Source organism: Haliotis asinina, chromosome 9 (assembly GCF_037392515.1).
Source record: "Haliotis asinina isolate JCU_RB_2024 chromosome 9, JCU_Hal_asi_v2, whole genome shotgun sequence".
Taxonomy (NCBI): Eukaryota; Metazoa; Mollusca; class Gastropoda; order Lepetellida; family Haliotidae; genus Haliotis; species Haliotis asinina.
The window spans coordinates 13,104,806-13,124,766 of NC_090288.1; the positions used below are offsets into that span (position 1 = coordinate 13,104,806).

Consider the following 19,961-nt stretch of genomic DNA (forward strand, 5'->3'; position numbering starts at 1 on the left):
ATCTCCTAGATCATGCTATTTAAAAAAATAGAAACAGAAAAGATGTGCGTGTTTAAAAATTGTCTACCTCTCATCGTAGCTTAATGTCTCCTAGAATTATTGGAATTTAAGGCGTGTTTAAAAACAAAATTAATTTTAATTTATCGTTTAGTGTTTTAACAGATCATCGTAACCTAATGGTCATTCTGTTGATCACGGATTGCCCGGTACAGGGTTTGATTATTTATAGACTACGGGTGGAATTTTGCTGATTGCGGCGTTAAAAAACAACCAACATATTTCATGCCAAACTATAACGTGAGTCTACCCTTTCAACAAAATTGCAGTGTATGTGTGAGCACACACCTCACATGTTTCAAAATTCTCAAAAGACCGAGTATGAAGGACATTGAACAAATGCGTCAAAGGGAAGTCACTCTTGTGGCAACGTCAATCAGAACATCTTCCTGCCGTGAAGATCCGATTGAGAAGTACTCTTGTTCCTAGGGAATCCTAAATTCTCTTGTTGCAATAATGATGCACCTAGGTGGTTCGTTACTTATGGCTGTGTATTATATGTACATATTTAGATAGCACCAGATGCTTCTCTATTTGCAATATAGCGTAGGATATAACAAACGGAAATTTGACATTTTAACGGATTCGGTTTGAGGCTACCGATTGCATAAACATTGCCATGTGGATTTGGCGGGTAGAGCTGTCAATATGTATTGAAACAGAACGCGTTTCAAGGTAACCGTACATTGTCATGCTTTTTTGGGTGAAAAGTTTAGGTAATGATGAACATTTTTAATTCCATCTGTCAAGTCGATTTATTGCAATTGCGAGGCATGGCGGACTGGCATCTATATCAGCTGTTCTGTGTGATCGGCGATTTGGGGTAGAAATGTGACCTAGTTCTGATTTGGGTTTTATATTTTCTTGAGTCAGATCATCGTCAATCACGGTATGGGGAAGAGTTCCTCCCGTACCCCCACCTTCGATATAGTAAATTTGCTCCTTCCCCTGTGTATGATTCCAACACTGACATAAGTTCATTGATTGTTCATATACCTGTTCTGGTTTACTGAATGTATCCAATATATTTATCATGAGCCTGAGATAAGCATGTCAGTTTGTAATTTTGGTTTTTGATTGGAATGGGGGATATACCGGCGGAACTCATACTCAATGTGTAATAATTAGTCATAGTCGATACTAGTTTAGCTAGCTGAACTAAGTCAATACTACAGTTAGTAGTGAGTTTAAGAGTTAGGAATATGTACTCAGATCTGTTGGTAAATTTGTCAAAATCAAAGGATCCTATTCTAGTTTTCTCAATTTCTGGACGCAGTTATCCAATGTAACTTGTATTCAGTTTTGTGCAACTGCCAGCTCTCAAGTTCCTTTTCGATCATAATTGGCTATTGTCAGAAGGTGGACCCAATAAATGGAAGTTATAGCGGTGTCCATATGTTTACGGAAGTGACGTCACAAACCATGCTCACTCATACATGGGTAGGCAGAAAGCCACAATGGCTGATGATAACGATGGCAACCGGTGTAGCGTGAAAGGCAAAGAATTGTCAGATTATATACTTAAGATTTTATTTCTATCTGATAGACACCCCAGGTCAGCTCACCCTCGAATCTATGAAAGCCTTCAAGTCACTGAAAGCATATGAATATGTGGAAAGTGGACACCTTTTCCCGATACAGTACCACAATGTCGATGGCAAATCACCTCTGTGTTTGCTGGATATCTGCTAAGAGAAAATTATGTTTGTGAGATGACTGTTCAGGTTGCATACTGGATTGTTAGGAATAAAGAATATATTGCTGTTGTCTACCACAAGTGTGTCCGGCTGCTTTTTGTCAAGGCTGCTTTTGTATGTGTTATTTGTAAGTAGGAATTATTGTGATGACATGATAACTCAATGTCATTTAAAGACTTAGCTTAGATCAAAGCTACTTCTTTATCTGTTTTCGTAAGAAGGCAAAGCTGTGATGAAATGGTCACTCAATGCCATTTAAAGACTTTTGAACTGTAGATGCATGTGTTGTTATAGTTGACAAGGAAGGTTTGGAGTGGTGTTTATGTAACATGTATGACTGGCAGGTGAGGCAGATTAATCACCTTTCCTGATTATATCATTGACTCTGTGACAACATGTAAGCAAGGAAACAGGATGTGAGGGATTATTTGTTTGAAATTTGCATTGTTTGAAAGAAATGCGAGACAAGCACTTGGGAGTTTTTGCATTACATTTTTGCTTAAAAAACGAAGACTTGCTGTATTGGGCCAGAGTACTGAAGTATGAAATCTGGATATTGTGAATATGATACTTTGCACAAATGTTTTAGAAAGATAAAGGTTGTGTACTTGTCTAATTACGCAACACACCAAAAGAAAAAGAAATACAGACCGGGAGGAGTTGTTACGTATGAAAAGTCAACGATCAAATGTATGCAGTTTGTGTGGTTCTCTCGTGTTTATGTTTAACTTCTGCCTACCGGAAGTACTCGGGCACACCACGTGATCAAAACACTGACGTCACCATGGTCTGTCCTATAAAATTATCGTAGCCACAGATCATATACTACCCATGAAAAGTTTAGACTCATTACTGAAATGTTTCCACTTGTTTCAGTCAACTATTCTAAACTTGATTTTACAAACATTCCATACCGTTTCAAGGTACTGTTTACACATGCACTGATGTATTTTAGAACAAAATCGTAGTGTTGAAAAGATTATTGTCATGAGTTCAGTAACTGCTAAAACGTGGAGAAAATTGTCAAATTCTTAACGAAACTTAAATTACCCCAATACACACATGCTCACTTGTACAGCTTTTGCACAGTTTTCAGCAATCTGATGCGTGATTCTTGTTTAGTTAATCTGCATAAAGTTTGCAGTTTCTGCCCCCAAGTCAGTAGAAATTCATGTTCGATGTAACCATATGTGTGTGCGTGTGATTTGTGTGTGTGATTTGTGCATGTGTATGTATGTATATATATATATATATATATATATAAACTATGAAAAATAAATAAGGAATCATATGAAAGGACACATGTTCCCTTATTTATTTCCAGGTTTCTTCACAAGCTTTGTCTAGTGAAAAATCTTGAAAAAAAAAATAAAGGAACACTTGTCCATTCATGTGATCCCATATTTTTTTCCCTTATATATAAGATATAGTGAGTGTTTTAAGTGAGTCTAAACTTTTGATGGGTAGTATTGATGCAACCACAGATTTTAGGAAAATATACCCTGGATATTAGTAGTGTAGGAATGACGTAGAAAATTAGCCTGCCCACAGGACTGGCTGGTCAGATTTTTTACCAGTCCTGCTAAAATCTTTTAAGCTGTCATTCAGTATGCACTCACAGAGCTTGAATCACCTGGTAACAACATTACAGAACTAGTCTTCAGACAAATCATCAACATCTCCATCAAGATCTGAAAACTGACCCGACATGAGGACAGACTAGATTTTTTTAACCCGTCCTCCCAAAAATTCACCCATCCTGGACGTTGGGTCAAGCTGTCTTTCTTACACTGATATATTCAAGGATGCTCTAAAATGCATTCACCAGCATTTTCTATCTTTGGGCTTGAGTTGGGGATAACCATGGTGACCTGCCTTTCTCCAACACAACTAACCCTAGGATCGATGAGGCACAAGCTATCAGTGAAGTGATACAGAATGATATCTCTTTCTTTTAAAACTATGATAGGGTAGAGTAGTAGTTAAAGTGTCTGCTCGTCAAAGACCCGGGTTCAGTTCCCCATGTGTACAATGTGTGAACCCCATTTCTGGTGTCCCCAGCCATGGTATTGCTGGAATGTTGCTAAAAGTGGCATAAAACCATACTCACTCACTTTTGACACTTTAATTGTTGGCGAACAAATTCTAATGGTAATTCTAATTCTGATGGTGTATTTTCAAATCCTTAGAAATGAGGTTGTACTGTTCACTCATCCAAACTGTAAGATAAATCCATGAAAATAGTCTTTTCATGTTTTCTTGGGGGAAAAAAGTGATGATACATCAAATATGTATATGCTTGTGTGATAATAATGTGATGTGATGTTTTCTGTTGATATTATAGGTGGAGTATATAATCAGTGATGCCGCCAAAGAGAAAAACAAGAGGATCTGGGAAATCACAGACAGAAAAGGAAACAAAAAAGAAGTCAGCTAACTATGATGTTGAAAAAAAGGAAAGTAGCCAGGAAACGTCTATGAAAGGTATTGAAAATGAAACAAAAGAAAAGGACGAAAAGAAGACTCGTACAGTTAGGAAGAGAAGAAGTGAAGAAAATATAGACAAAATTGTGCCATTAAGTAAACAGAAACGAAAAGAAGGAAAACAAGAAAATTCTGCATGTGAACAGAAAAGTTGGAATGGAAAAAAATCAAAGTCATGCAAATTGGTTCAGGAAGAGTCACTGGGAAATCCAGCTGTTACAGAAGCAAAGAGAGAGGGTAAAAAACAAATAGATTCTGTTGATTGTTTTCACAACCAAAGAGCCTTAAGGAAAGCATTGAAGCAAAAAGGTGAATTAATGAAAGAAGGAAATAATAAGTCGGAGCAGGTGGCTATACGTGATGAAGGGAAAATGGTTCATGGATCATTGAAAAAGAATGATAGTGACGATGATGATTTTGAGGAAGTAGAAGACGAGACTGTTGCTAAAGAAGTAAAAGTGGAAATGGTTGCCATGGAAACAAAACTGGATTTCTCACAACCAGTCGGTGTAATGAATGATTCAGATTCCTCAGACTTTGAAAATGTGAAAAGAGTTAAGTCGAAATTAGAAAAGCCGAAAATGGTTAGGAAGAAGACTGTAGTTAAAACAGCTAAAAACAAACCTGCAGTTAAAACTCTCAGAACTACGCCATCAGCGAAAAGAAGAAGTAAATCTACTTCAGATGTTAAGAGCAAGTCTGGAACAAGAAAACGGCAACATGGAAAAACTGTTGCAGAGATAAAATTAAAGTCATCCAAAATGGATGGAGTTAAGACTGAAGCAGATGTCCCACCAGGTTCCCAATTAGAAGATCTTGATGTAGGGGATGTGACTGCTGTCTTGTTGAGAATGGAAGGTGCAAGTTGCTCGCAGTCTCGGTCAGAATCCGGAGGTCAAGGTGGGGAAAAGGTTAAAGGGTCAAGGTCATCAAGTGGTAATGAAGATGATGAGGAGGACGAAGAGGATAGTGAAGATTGGGAGGAAGTGGAAGGTAATGTTTGTCAAGTTGAGGCCCTGGTTTTGATTCCCCTAATATGTGAACTATATTTCTGGTAACCATGGAAACCCTTGCCATGATATTGCTAGAACATTGCTTAAAAGTCGGGCTAATCCAAACTATATCCTTTCATAGTTGTGTGTGTTAACCTGTTTGGTTTAGCTGTGCTCTAAGTTTTTTAACCAAAATATTTTGTCTCAGCTTCACCCCCTAACTGTCCACATTTATAGGAATTTCTGTTCAGTTCAACATGTGAAATTGTGTTATTATTCAGACCACAAAGGGAGCCCATTTAAATCTCAGATTCCCAAAGAGCCAGTGGAAATCACACTAGAAGCACCTGACATCATGAGGAAAAAAAGGTATTGTGGAACCTTCTAGAAGAGTGATACACAGATACCAACCTCTAGGATTTTATCGTACTCGCTATGAATTTTAACTTCAAACTACGCCAATATGATTCCACTAGAAATCCTACAAAATTTGAATAAATTACATTAAAATTTGGATGTATAGACAAAAGACATATATTTTCAACAATGAAATACATTTGCCGACTTCACGCACCTTCCATTCATCCTGTTTAATGACACATTTGAACTGGAATGATTGCAAGTAACAAACGTAATTTTAGCGAAGCTGATTTGAGGACCTTTGTGATTTGACACTGCGGAAATAATTTAACCACGTGACCGAAATATCATTAATTTTTTCTCAGAATCCATCATGATTTTGTTTATGTAGTTGACTACTAATTTTATGGTCAAACTACTAATTTTGAACGTTGAAACTACTATTGGGGTTGGAATATGGTGATATAATCATCTAGACACTATTTGTAGGGATATACCAATGCAACCCTTTAGATAAAGTGGTGTTCATAGAGGATATCCTAAAAAAGGCTCTCTGATGGCTAATGACAAGAGAACAAACCTCTACTTAGCAATTGTTTTTATTTTGTTATAGGAAGAAGAAGAAGTTTGACTGGCTTGGTTATATTCAGCGAACAATGAGGAGGTTTCAGAAAGATGTTCGAATTAACATTCATAAGGTAAGCATGCAGTTTGGTGGTTAAAGAGTTTGCTTGTCATGTCACAGGCCTTGCTTCGATTCCCCAAGTAAGTACTATGTGTGAAGTCCATTTTTGGTGTCTCCATCATGATATTGCTGAAATATTGCTAAAACTGATGAAAAACCCAACTCCCCTCGTAAGCTTGCTTGATGTATACTTGTTGACTTGTGTCCACCGACCCAGATCCCAAGCATGCATGGCTCTCTGATATCTAATTTTAACCCAGACCTTCAAAGGTTGTTTCAATATCCAATATAGTAACTTAAAGTATGATAGAAGCAAAATTAAACCAAGTTCATTGACTCATTTATAAGTTTAAGCAAGGGCCATGATGCAGGTGGATAACTGACTAGTATTTGACCTTCACATTGCTTACCCTTTCACCTTCACAGGTGCATCTTTTGTGTCTGTTGTCCCATGGCTTCCATCAGAGCAACATCTGCAATGCTGACACGCTTATGGCGCAGGCCATCTCAATCATCCCTGCCAGGTTTACCCATGGAGCCACATCCTGCAGCATCGAGGGACTGAGGCAGATTGTCAAGTGGTTCAGAGAGGAGTTCCCCCTCCAGGCCAAGTCACAGTACTTTGATGGAGATAAAAGCAATCCTGGACTGGTACGTACCTTGGTGCTCCCAGCTCACTCACCACTTGTGATCCGTCATACCATACTGTCTTGTATATTGTTTCTGTAATATCAACTACGGCTGGGGCTTTGAGTATGGCCTTTGTTTCTGTGAGAGATTTAACAATCCTGTACAGATTTTTAGTGTCGTGTTTGTTTATCCATGTCTTTACGTGAGACAGTGTTGCGTACAAGGAAGTTCACCCTATTTCTACAGGCTTGAAGCAACTGTCTGTGTACAACCAGTCCGCCATGTCTTTTCTGCGTGTCAGCATTCGTGTTTAGCTTTGAAAATGTCGTCAGTCATCCAGGCACACCTTGGTCTAATAACTATGGTGGATGAACTTCGTGGTGCATGCCGATCAAGAACCTCGGACAAAGCATCACTGTAAGGATTGCAAGGCTATTGCACGTGTTTTCCGATATGAATGAGATTAGAGAATGATTTAGTTGTCGTTTGTTGTTACCCTAAACACGTTTTATTGACGTTTGTATTTCTCAGATTAAAGAAGCTCAATTAGAGGCTGCCATTTCAACACGCCAGGTCTGTGAAGGCAGAGTTCTTGCGGCTGTAAGTATTACACTGTCTGATTTTTTGTTACCAGTTCATGTAGTTTTGAATCTTCAATTGTCCATTCTATACTTTGAGGTCTCTTGTGGCTCTAGTAAAGGATTTATCCCAGAACCATGAAACTAAGTGCTAATCATCTTACTGGCTGGAAAATTTGGGGAAAAGTGTTAATTGTTTCTTGAGAATTTTCCTGAGTTTTGAGTTTGTTAAAGTCAGAGGTACTTTACCAGTGTACTTTACCAGTGTACTTTACCAATGTACTTTACCTTTGTATTATGGTTTCAATGCTATAATGTAGGCTGTTCGATGATCAGTTGTTAAAGGTTTCTGGTTGGAGCGAATGTTGCCAACGGGGTAGGTGGGAGCTAGAATAATAATTAATCAGTTTGTGCCCAGACTGAACCACCATACCAACAAATATAAAAATGATTGTGTGTTAACCCATTAAAAGCCGAAGGTATGAGGGGAAAGTGAAAAAAATACCAGCAATGTTTGATATGTAGTACGAGATAAAGTCATAGCTAAACAATAGTATGTTTACGGAAGGGCTTATCTGAGAGGGGATAGGGTTGTAGGAAAAGGTATAGCATATTGGGGGCATGTAATGTAAGTGCAGATAAGGGGTACTGTTGTTTGGTCCTTAAATGTGTTAGTAACAGTTCCACGATAATTGTATGTTAATCAGACAATAGTCTTCAGTCAGTCAGAGAATTGTCTTTAGTCCCTCAGTAGTCTTCAGTAAGACATTAGTCTTCGGTCAGTCAGATAATAGTCTTCAGTCAGTCACACAATAGTCTTGTCACTCAGTAGTCTTCTGTCAGGCACACAATAGTATAGTTTTCTAGTCTTCTGTTAGTGAAACTATAGTTCTCACTAAAACCATAGCCTTCAGTTACACCATGCTTTCTTCCAACTGATCCAGATTTTCATCATTTTCTTGCGGACAATGGGATTTGATGTACGACTGATGGTATCACTCCAGCCAATGGGATTCAAGCTTATGGAAGAAGATAAGGTTGGTCTCACACTATTGTGTTGGGTCATGATGTTTATGTGAAACAGCAGCAGGATCACACCAGGTGTTTTTACACCATATTTTGCATGCAGTTTTAGAGCATATACAAATTATGTAAACTTAGAGCCCTTGTGCAAGACGTGTCAAATGAGGTTAAAGAAATTGTGTGGGGGGAAGGGAAAACGAATTGTGAACTTTTCATGATTGGTTGCCTGGATCCTTATTCATAATTCCATGTGTGTAGCTGTATAATATTATTACAGTGATTAGGCCGCATCTATTTGATGATCCTCTCCCAAACCAACACAGACCAACACATTCTCTATTTATCCCTACGGTTCAAATTCCTGATTAGATAGTCACACCAGTCCCACTGCGTCCCCACCTTGTCCACAATGTCGTACTTCCGTGTCAAACCAGTGATTATGTAACCAGTGTCTATTATAGGATGCGCAATTGCACAATTCGCGCTGATAATGATCAAATCACCCCTCATAGAAACAACGGAGTGCATACTGTCGCATATAGTAATTTGCTCCATACCTAACTTTTAAAAAAACATACGAAAAAAGCTTTACATTGACAAGGAATGACTTTTTAAATCGGAGTCAGCCACAGAGTCAAGTTCAAGTGACAACATGTAAACATAACAGAGTAACCTCCCTTTGTTAAAACCACTATCTGCTCTGGGGAGACGAAATTCCATTCATATCAGTATGAAATAGATCACATTTTTCGATAAGTTTTATTTGATTAATTAATTAATTGACAACGTTAGACTATGAACACTAAACATAGTGCGTGTGTACAGGGCTTGGAAGAGCACAGTTTAGTCGATCTTTTTTAGAACATCAGTTTGTTTTAGCTTTGTTTTCGAAGTCAGACAATATTATCACTTAAAGTTGCAAACGACAAATGAATACGAAATTCTTATTTACAACGGTTTGTGGTAATTTGGCAGGAATAATGGCACTCAAAAGAATGAAAATATCTGACTTTTTTGCACAAAATACCACTGAGAAAGCAACAGTGTCAGACATGTCTCCCCAGACCAATACGTCTGTTAAGGAAACGTGTGAATCGAAAGGCGAGCAAAACCCTGAGACTGACCCCAGTCCCTCCAACTCTAAAAAAGACCCAACCAAGTGTTTTGCAGAAAAAATGGGTGAAAGAATGACCATGGCTCCCTCAAAATGAGCTTGGTGCTGTGATATAGCCAAATTAACATGAGCATTACATTCACTGGTGGTTGCAGTAACTTTCATACATCCACGCTGTTTTGAAAGACGGTACAGGTATTGCCCCCACTACATTTTCCAAATCCCCCTTCCTTTTTTTGGGAGGTTTGGGAAGGGGTGACAAATCCACCCTAGATTTTCAGTCCTAGAATAGACACTGGTAACATAGATTGTAATTTATTTAAAGGTCACATGCAACCAAAAAATCAAACATAATTAAAACACATTTATCACTTATTCATGACATGTAATATGCATTGTTGCTTTCAAAAAACAAATAAACACAATTATAAGCGTACAATAGCGATTCAAAAGTGCAATATTTTGTACTTCGGCTCACTTCTCCCGAAACGAAGCTCTCGGGAGACCGAACGCAGTCATAGCGGGTGGATTTGCACTCAAGTGTAACGACAGCTTCCGATTGGCTGGTTCATTTGCTGATATGCTGAGGGTTCATTGTGTGTACAGAAAGATCATCTGTTTGATGGGCATTTTAGAAGTATAGCCAGTGACAAGAAAGTAAGATTCTTTATGGATAACAACTTCTTTTTGTGTACTTGATGCGTCGTTTCAGTATGGATTCATATACTGTTGTCAAACAAAATCATATACACTAAAAGAAGTCGTTATCCATGAAGAATGTATATAGAGATGTTGGGTTTGGAAAATACGTGTTCTCTGAATTTGCACTCGATCCATTTAAATATCATGTCGGTAGGGATGGTAAACTAGTGCGCGGCTGGAATATGTCCAAGTACAAAGCAGGACATGCAACTGACAAGAGTTTGTACCAGTTTCCGTCAGATCCAGTCATCCGAAAAAAATGAATGTAGTTTGTTTGCAACCCACAGACATAAAAACATGTCATGTGTATCACACTTGCCTAATTACATAATGTGGCAGACACGGGACTTGGGTGCACGAGTCATAAATCAACTTATTTTCTTTTCGTTGTATAGTCTGATAGGTGCTAAGTTCAAATTGCACGTAGTCAATGATTGAAGCTGTGTATTGCATGTTGTCATTAAGTAGACAGGCAGACAGACATGTAGGTGTGAATAAACCAGACACTGAGCTTTCTCTGTGACAGAGACTGCTTACCACAATCAACAAGTTTTTTTTACATAACGAGTAGATTATATACTTGTTTGTGTGCACAACCAAGATTAGACTACTGCTCATGACTTAAGACGCTGGGCATGCATACTGTTTCAAGCTCCGCGAACCTATTCACTGCGCATGCGTTATGGAGCACAGCTGTTGAAACCAGTTTTCCCCCCAGCGCTGGGGGGAATTTAGTGAAATGTTTGAACTCCGATTTCGCGGGCTTTTCTTTCATCGCATTTTTTTTTCAACTTTATAGGTTCAATTGGTATTTTTTATGATTAGTTTCGATAAGTGCATATCGAAAGGTACCAGAATCGGCAAAGTTGTGTTTTACGTTGCATGTGACCTTTAAACATAATGTAGTAGAGATGTAGTAGTATTAAAAAAAGAAATCCTGAAAAATTCTGGGTTTTGGGTTTTTTTTTTTTAAAACCATGCAATAAAGTTGCATGTATTGCTGATATGTAAGAAGCATGAAATCTGCCCTGTATGGATGGTAATGTAAAAATATTTATCTTCAGTTTAAAGTGAAGAAAAAATCCAAAACAGAGGATGATCCCACTACTTCAGGAACAGCTCAGGTTGAAGAAGAAATTGAAGAGAAAGGCAAAACCAGTGTTGGAAATACTAAACAATCTAAAAACTCAAAAAGTGCTTCTGCGGGACAAAAAGGTAAATCTAAACCCAAAGATATAGTGAACAATGGTCATGATGATTCTAAAACCAAAGCCAAGAATAAAAAGGCTGATAATAAGTCTAAGAAGGGCAAGGCCAGTAAGGGGAAGCAACTCTCGAAGAAGAAACTTTCTTCAGAGGACTCTGAATCTGATGGGGAAGAGAAACCCAAGAAGACACTACGGAAAAGAGATAAAAAGAACACAATGAAAGAAGAAATAGATGGGAGTGAGTCTGGTTTTGAAGAAAGTGTTCCTAGTGACTATGATAGCAGCTTCTCAGAGGAGGAGTACACTGTGAAGAAGCGGAAAGGAAGACGAGGGAGCAAAGGAAAACAGAAAGCAGTGAAGAAGGAGAAAATGGAGGACGAGGTGGTTCTACTGAGGTATGGTGGGATTTGTTGATACACTGCATAGAAAGTTGGCCAATAGGCATTTCTTCTAGAGAGATCAGGGTGGTGGGGTAGGTTTGTGACTAAAGTGTTTGCTTGTCACGCTGAAGACCCATTTCAGTTCCTCGTGGGTACCCTGTGATGATGTTGCTGAAAAATTGCTAAGAGTAGCATAGAACCATTCTCAATCACTCTTGAAGATTTGCCTACATCATCTCTGTGAGCACACACTAATGTGCACTTATATAGATTTGGATCGTCTTTATGCCATTTTGTTTTATGAGGAAGCTCTTTTTGATAGCTCATGTTAATTTCAAGGAATTACTTCGGCACTTTGGCTACAAGGCTTATCATACAGCTACACACCAGAATACATTCTGGCCACATGTGGGACTTGGTACAATTTGTAGATATAATGCAACACATTTAATAATGCTCATATTTGTACTCTATAATGAAGTTATCATACATTAAGGAGTAATAATAGAATTGTTTGGCAAAAATGTACTCATTAGAGATGAATACCTACTACTGGCAAACAAGGATAAGTTGAGCACCAACCTGACAATTGTGTTCATGTAGATATTGATGTTCTGTAAGCAGTTTTTGATCTAATGTGCAGTTGGCCCTGAAAGGTCCTCTTAAAATTCCACCTAGCTGGAAGTTCTCCATGTATTGACGATAACATATTTTGTGCGGAATTTTCAACGTGTATCCAGTTCAGGTGTTGGTTATCCTAAAAAAAAAGCTAAATTAAAGGGCATTTGGGTAGTGTGGTGGTTGAGGCGTTCACTCGATACTCTGAAGACTCTTGTACAGTTCCTAACCTGGGTACATGGTGAAGCCCATTTCTGGTGTTTCCTGTTGTGATATGACTTGAACATTGCTAAAAGCGATGTAAAGTCATAAACACACTCATGTGAAATGGTCAGGTTGCTGTTATGGCTACAATAAGAGTACCTCCTCCTTTTCATGCTAGCTTATTATACAACAGCTGATACTGTTTAGTAATTTGCATATTCCTTTTCTAGCACCTAACCCAGATCTATAATGTGTTTAAATGAACATTTGTTGTGAACAAACTAAAAAATTGTCTTCTGAATATCATTATCAAAACCAGACTATTCTGAATGTTATAAGAGATGAAAGGCATTAAAGTAAGCAGCTAAACAATAGTTGACAAGTAACCATGGTAATGAAGCCAGATTTTATTTAATGAACAGCAAGAAAATGTGGAGGAATAGTATTTGAGTAATATCTGTTAGCAGCGAATGGTATGTAGTCTGTTTCGCTGTACGGGATGGCATGACTGTGAAGTACAGTGTTCACTTGGTGCTTTAGCTCTGGGAGTGAGTTTATGGAAGAAGAGACATCATTCCGAAGTCCTCTGATGGAGAAGTTGAACAAGAGGAAAAATAGGAAGGTTCTGTCTTCTGACTCAGATGGTGAAGGAAGATCTGGAAATAAAGGTATGTTTCCATAACTTTATAGGACTCTTGGAGTCTTTCAAGGTATTGAAGTAGTTTATTCATCAATGAAGTGACAGGTAGGAAAGAAAGAAATGTACACCCATTATTTTTACACATTCATCCCTGACATACTACATTCCTTCACCCATAAACCCTAAACCCATACATCTGTACTCTCTTACACCCCTAAATCTATGCATCCATACCCAGCTAAGGCCCTACACCTGTACTATAATACACCTCAAGGGCCCTGCATCCACACTCATACACTCTAGGAATATACCCCTCTAAACCCATACATCCATACTCTCATACGCCCCTAAGGCCCAACACCCATACACCCCTAAGGTAAACCACCCTAAACAATACAGTCCTCCCTTGCCATAACGCGGGTCTTGGGGTCCATGGATAACATCCGCGTTATAGTACCTATTACATAATGTGGAACAAAGGCCGAGTTAGATCGTATATTCCAAGGACATAACAAAACTGCTGTTTCATGAATTGGGTCCAGTAAAAATGTATCGTATCGTTGAAGGTGAAAATAAACAAACTTTGAAAATGAAAATATATATGTACGGGAAACTTTGCAATAAAATATCACTACCTGTTACCAAAGACGTATATTCACATGAATATACGTCTTTGTTGTTATTCAATTAAGCCGGAAATAGCGATCAGCTGTGCACAGATGCTTTGGTCCAATGTGCCAGTGATTCAGGTAAAAACGATCCGATAATATTACATCAAAGAACTTCTATTCCATTATCAGAATATTTTACATATTAAGCTGTTACTGTAACAGATTATTTTACATTGCTATCTGGCTAGTATATAATGCGAGTTTTCTGCAAACATATTTAGCATAACAATGAACACAGGCCGTTACCTGTCTTGATACAATTTACGTAGGAGACAGTTTAACAAGTCACTGCTGACTACCTGTGATACTTGCAACTTTGATTGTGAAAAAACAAAATTTTGCCCATTTAATTGTTGAAACTGACTTCAATGAGTCAATAACACGGGTCTCGGAGTCCATGGGTTACGAGACTGTAATCTGTTGGTGACTGCTAAGAATAATGTGAAATTGGTGCTATTGAGATAGGCGCAAAAAACGGACCCTCACAAATGAGGTAAGCGGAAGTTGTACGCATATGGAATGAGGTAATGCGCTCATGGTGTTTCCGTTGTTTCTGTCAACAGTTTTAATAAATGAAATTGGGATTGAATTTAATCAAATAAAATGTGGTTTCTGGCACCATACATCCTGGGATGAATGTGTCTTACCGCGCTAAAGCGTGGTGTTGCATCACAGCAAACATTGTAAGTACTTGTCAAGACTCGATTGATGAGCATGTCTTGTCTTTCATAAGTTACTGCTAGGATGTTGGTACGATTATTATTGAGAAACCCTGCATGTTTTAAGCTTGTGAAACACAATGGGTATGTACGATAAACACTGTCAGTTGCCATCCCAACTGAATTTCACTAGTTTACCTAAGTTAAAAGAGCGCAGCAGGGGTTTTGTTGATGAGCTATTTTGGATTTTGTGAAGGGGTGTGATCGCAGTACAACCTTTTTATGGGAGCCACAGATTACCCCATGGTTTAACCGAATCCTCAGTATCGCAAAGCGAGTTATTGCGAGGGATGACTGTACTTCCATACATTCATAGGCTCCTACACCCTAAACCCATACACCTTTAAGGCTCAACACACTTACTCCCTTCGGGTCTTACTCATACACCCTAAACAAATACACCCATACACTCATTCATCCATACACCCATTCATCCATACACCCATTCATCCATACACCCATATGCTCATACACCCTCATCATTCTCACCTAAACACAGTAAAGCCATACACTGCTAAGGTCATAAACCCATATACCCCTATATCATAGACTCATACACCCCTAAGCTTGCACCCTTATCCCCATGCAAAACTAACTGTGTCTGTAGTGTTCAAATGTCTTGATATAACCATTAATGGTATTCCAGGTTGTGACATCTGGGCAGAAGTGTTCCTACCAAAAGAATCAAGATGGCTGTGTAAGTATTGCAGAGGTATATGCATACTGGTCGAAACTAAGAAACTGGTTCACTGAAAAACCTGACCCTAACCAATAAGGTCGTAGGTTACTTAATTCTGTAGGCAGCATTTTTGTCAGTTTCACTGTGTCGCAATGTAGGCAAGAGTTGCTTCCCTTTGATGGTCAATCCTACATGTGGCAAACCTCGTGTGTATTCATTTATGTTTTATTTGTGTTTAAGTAGGGCCGTAAAATTGTAATTTGTAAAGGTCTTAGAAGGCCGTAGATTTGATGGCTGGTATTTTGTACATACACTTATAGTATACCTAATCTTGAGTGTGTTCCATGAACACCATTAGGTGTCGTGTATAGCAAGTATAATTTCAGCAAGACTTTGTATCTTCAGTAAAAGAGAGAATGTATCAAAGATGCTGTATGGTGAAGGGCTACCTGCTGTTTTTTAAGTTGAGTTTCAATACATTTACCCTTGTTTTCTTCAACCAGGTGTTGACTGTGTGCACAATATTATAGACAAGCCATATGAGATTGAATCCAAGCTGATCCAGCCAGTTCACTATGTGATCGCTTTCAGTGCAGGTGAGCAGATGGTCACATCTTGCTGTAAAAGGTTTTCTGTTAGTAAATAGTAGAGACAAGACTAGTCAATCCTGTGATCAACAGCACAAGCATCAAATACACAATTGGTATACAATGATGTGTCACCTAAGTCAGCAGGCCTGACCACCCAGTCCTGCTAGTTGAGTATTACAAACAGTATCATGGGTCCATTATGAGGTCCCTATTCTCATCTTGTTGACACAGGATAAGGCTAGAGGCATTATTGGAGTACACTTTGTCTGATCGTTAGTTTTTACCATGATGATGAACTGTTGACCATATACATATGTGGATAATTTGACTCAGTGTTTCATTATTGCCAGTTTGTAGCTTGTTGCGGACCCGTGAAGGTCCCGGGGTAGAATAGGCCTTCAGCAACCCATGCTTGCCATAAAAGGTGACTATGCTTGTCGTAAGAGGCGACTAACGGGATCGGGTGGTCAGACTAGCTGACTTGGTTGACACATGTCATCGGTTCCCCATTGCGCAGATCGATGCTCATGTTGTTGATCACTGGATTGTCTGGTCCAGACTCGATTATTTACAGACCGTCGCCATATAGCTGGAATATTGCTAAGTGCGACGTAAAACTAAACTCACTCACTCACTCACTAGTTTGTTGCGCATCACTGAAATGGACTGAAAGTCTAATTTTGAAAGTATATCAGACCAGGGGCTTCTTTCACAAAAACAACCTTTAACTCCCATTCTGTATCAATGCACTAAGGTTATCTGAGTGGCTTACAATTGCCTTCTTGTTTCATGAAAGGAGTCCCTGTACATATGTTATTGTTGTAGGTGGATATCTCCGAGACGTGACTGCCAGGTATGCCTCCCAGTGGATGTCACACACTCGTAAACTGAGAGTTGATCCAGAGTGGTGGGATGAGACACTGGAGATTTACAAGAACCCAGCTCCAGAGCATGCAGATCATGATGAAGATGATATAAGAGGTAGGAAGAAGCAGATGATATCAGACAGAGAGATGCAAATGATGCAAAGTGAAGTAATTAGAATGATGACTTGGGTAGGAAGATATGAATGATATTACATGTAGGGAGATGCAGCTGGTATGTAGGGAAGGGAGACATGGATGGTATCAGAGATGCAGATGACATCTTAGGAAGGGAGACATGGATGGTATCAGAGATGCAGATGACATCTTAGGAAGGGAGACATGGGTGGTATCAGAGATGCAGATGACATCTTAGGAAGGGAGACATGGATGGTATCAGAGATGCAGATGACATCTTAGGAAGGGAGACATGGATGGTATCAGAGATGCAGATGACATCTTAGGTAGGGAGGCATGGATGGTATCAGAGATGAAGATGACATCTTAGGAAGGGAGACATGGATGGTATCAGAGATGCAGATGACATCTTAGGTAGGGAGGCATGAATGGTATCAGAGATGCAGATGACATCTTAGGTAGGGAGGCATGGATGGTATCAGATATGTAGATGACATCTTAGGAAGGGAGACATGGATGGTATCAGAGATGCAGATGACATCTTAGGAAGGGAGACGTGGATGGTATCAGAGATGCAGATGACATCTTAGGAAGGGAGACATGGATGGTATCAGAGATGAAGATGACATCTTAGGAAGGGAGACATGGATGGTATCAGAGATGAAGATGACATCTTAGGTAGGGAGACATGGATGGTATCAGAGATGTTGATGACATCTTAGGAAGGGAGACATGGATGATATCCTGGGTAGGGAGAAATGGATATCCTGGGTAGGGAGATGTAGATATCAGAAATCTGGATGATATCTTGAGTAGGAAGATGTGGATGATATCAGAGGTGGATGTGGATGATAACAGGGAGACAGATATGAATGATATCAGAGGTAGAGAGATGCGGATGATATCTTGTGTAGGTAGCACAACATGGTCAGAATTTCTTTGTGTTCACAATCATCAGGTCCACCTGTGGTATATTCTGGACTTTTAATAGTAGACACTAACCATATTACACTGACCCAACAAAAGCTGCTGTATCCTGCAACTCTTTGATCCAATGATTCTGCTTTCACATCTTCGATGCCAGTTACTGTGCTATAGTACTGGGCTGTATTACTCACTCATGGAAGATATTACAGTGTCATACTTTCAGCGCAATATTGCACTAGTGTAATATTTTTAATGCAACATTACATGAGTGTGTTACCGCTAGACATATGATGTCATGATGGTTACTCTTTTGCCATCTCAATGCTAATGCCTGTCACAATGCTAATGCCTGTCACAATGCTAATGCCCGTCACAATGCTAATGCCTGTCACAATGCTAATGCCTGTCACAATGGTATTAGACTCATGGAAAAGCTGAGAGTCATTACACTGTAGGCAGTTTGTTTAAGTTTATCTTTCTAGTGTAATGAACAGAATACTAAACTTGCTCCCATGAATACTTGATTTAGTATCAAATGAGTAAGATTGATATTACACTGAAGGTCGTTTGGTACCATCTATTTATCTCTACTTCCAGCTCAGCTGATGAAGAGGCCACTGCCCACGAGTATAGGCCAGTTTAAGAATCATCCGCTGTAAGTACAAGGTCACAACAGTCATTTTGCTATTCCTCTTAGTATTGTGTTGTATCCAAAGTATCAGTGTTTAGTGTGAAAGATGTTGCATTTCGAATTAGTTTTTCTTTGTTAAGTACCAATTCTGCTACTTTAGGAGATGAGTCTGATCCAGGTCATGCATTTTATTGTTCCTCTTGAGAAGCCTTGAAAATAGCCAATAATCATGGAAAAGCTTTGAATTTGTACAAAATCACATATATTTCTTTATCACAGTATTAAATTCTTGACAAACAGTTATTGATGTACAAGTAATGAAAATCTTGCATGTTAGGTTTACCTTCAATTTAGATCTTATACAAGGCTTTATTAGAGATGTATTTTAGAGATCTAAGCTATTAATCCAACTGAAAGTGCAAAGAAACATCAGTTGACAGCCTTGAGAAGACTCTCAATTTTAGTGTTTTATGCCTTTGGACAGATTTACATACATAGTATGAAACAATACAAACCTTCACTTACATGTTGTTCAATGTCTCATGTGTCCATCAGGTATGCACTGTCTCGCCACCTGTTGAAGTATGAGGCCATCTACCCTGAGTCGTCTATCCCCCTGGGTTATATCCGGGGTGAACCTATCTATGCCAGGGAATGCGTACACACAGTAAGTATCACCAGGTTTGCAGATTCTTGTATGGAGAGTTGGGATTTACCAGGGTTTCCAAGCAGTGAAGCCTTGAAAGGCAAACCTTGAAAATAGTGGGGATTTTTTGGTTGTTCTTCTTCTTTTCTTTAAATTCTTATGATTTTAATTTAGCACTGCAGTCAATGCAGGGATGTTATATTAAATATCGATACCCCTTCTAATTTATTGGATCTGTTTTGGGTGAGGTACAAGTCACCATATTGTAACTGTAACAATGATTTCGTAATTTAGGGATATTGTTTTTTGAGTTTGGACAAAGCAGTTTTTGTGTCAAGGTAAATGACTGAAGCTGACCCAGTGACAATACTCTGCACAATTGTCTCCCTTTGCAGACTGGATCTGAACCCAGATTGGTCAAACAAAGATCTAAGAGTTGATCTGTCTTGTTTTCACAGCTCCATTCCCGAGAAAACTGGCTGAGAGAGGGGAGAGCTGTACGGGTAAGAATGTTGTCATTGGTCAGTGTAAATCTGTATGTAACTTGTATTGAAGCTTTGAAGGAGCTGGTCTTCAGCAACCCATGCTTGTCGTAAGTGATGACTTGCTTGACGTGTCATTGTATCCTAATTGTGTATAATGATGCTTGTGATGTTGATCGCTGGAATATCTGGGCCAGACTGTATTATTTACAGAACACCACCCCATGGTTGAATCCAGCCTCA

The 19,961-nt window shown here is 38.9% G+C and overlaps 1 protein-coding gene across 1 annotated transcript in view; it reads left to right on the plus strand.

Moving 5' to 3' along the window:
• Window positions 1-454: 454 nt before the first annotated feature.
• LOC137296311 (DNA repair protein complementing XP-C cells-like) overlaps window positions 455-19,961 on the plus strand; it is a 28,787-nt gene continuing 9,280 nt past the window's right edge. Inside the window, exons 1-15 of the mRNA XM_067828082.1 lie at window positions 455-732; window positions 4,099-5,231; window positions 5,512-5,599; window positions 6,204-6,288; window positions 6,702-6,926; window positions 7,437-7,505; window positions 8,428-8,520; window positions 11,387-11,925; window positions 13,273-13,400; window positions 15,409-15,459; window positions 15,945-16,037; window positions 16,857-17,012; window positions 18,557-18,614; window positions 19,146-19,257; window positions 19,695-19,739. Coding sequence (XP_067684183.1) covers window positions 4,118-5,231; window positions 5,512-5,599; window positions 6,204-6,288; window positions 6,702-6,926; window positions 7,437-7,505; window positions 8,428-8,520; window positions 11,387-11,925; window positions 13,273-13,400; window positions 15,409-15,459; window positions 15,945-16,037; window positions 16,857-17,012; window positions 18,557-18,614; window positions 19,146-19,257; window positions 19,695-19,739 — 2,856 coding nt within the window. The 5' untranslated portion in view covers window positions 455-732; window positions 4,099-4,117. The remainder of the gene's footprint in view (window positions 733-4,098; window positions 5,232-5,511; window positions 5,600-6,203; window positions 6,289-6,701; window positions 6,927-7,436; window positions 7,506-8,427; window positions 8,521-11,386; window positions 11,926-13,272; window positions 13,401-15,408; window positions 15,460-15,944; window positions 16,038-16,856; window positions 17,013-18,556; window positions 18,615-19,145; window positions 19,258-19,694; window positions 19,740-19,961) is intronic.